General features: G+C 44.6%; 1 protein-coding gene across 1 annotated transcript in view; it reads left to right on the top strand.

The window, feature by feature from the left end:
• Positions 1–408, top strand: part of LOC119586511 — a gene marked incomplete in the record, with an annotated part of 6,864 nt that overhangs the window by 3,004 nt on the left and 3,452 nt on the right. Inside the window, 1 exon segment of the mRNA XM_037935252.1 lies at positions 78–248. Within this exon segment, the coding sequence (XP_037791180.1) occupies positions 78–248 (171 nt within the window).

Genomic DNA, 408 nt, shown 5'->3' with positions numbered 1-408 from the left:
CATAAAAGGGTGTTTCATCATATTAAACGATACTGTGCCCGAAGCAGCAAAGGCAAAACCGTTCCGCTTCACAACAGCGTCTCGAGCCGTGTGAATGTCGTCTGCCGATTCCGATTGAGACCCAGAATTGTGAAGGAGAGACGAAGGAGATGCAAGAAAGCAGCCGAGAAAGAGGAAGCAGAGGAAACGGAGAAGAGGAAGATATGCGGGGAGAAGAGAGCTCTTCAGTAACGAAGCTAAGTCATACTGTGAGTCTCCGAGCATCCTTTGACTCGAAAGAACGTAATTGTCCCATTGAATTCATTACCTAGCCATCATAATGATCCAGCTGATACAGTTACAGAATTGATAAACGAATATATGTTAATTCGTTAGTGTCACACAGTCATCCAACCTGCGAGTCTTTAA

Source organism: Penaeus monodon, chromosome 21 (assembly GCF_015228065.2).
Source record: "Penaeus monodon isolate SGIC_2016 chromosome 21, NSTDA_Pmon_1, whole genome shotgun sequence".
Taxonomy (NCBI): domain Eukaryota; kingdom Metazoa; phylum Arthropoda; class Malacostraca; order Decapoda; family Penaeidae; genus Penaeus; species Penaeus monodon.
Note: the sequence above shows the minus strand (reverse complement) of the source record. Positions and strands in the feature narration are given on the sequence as shown.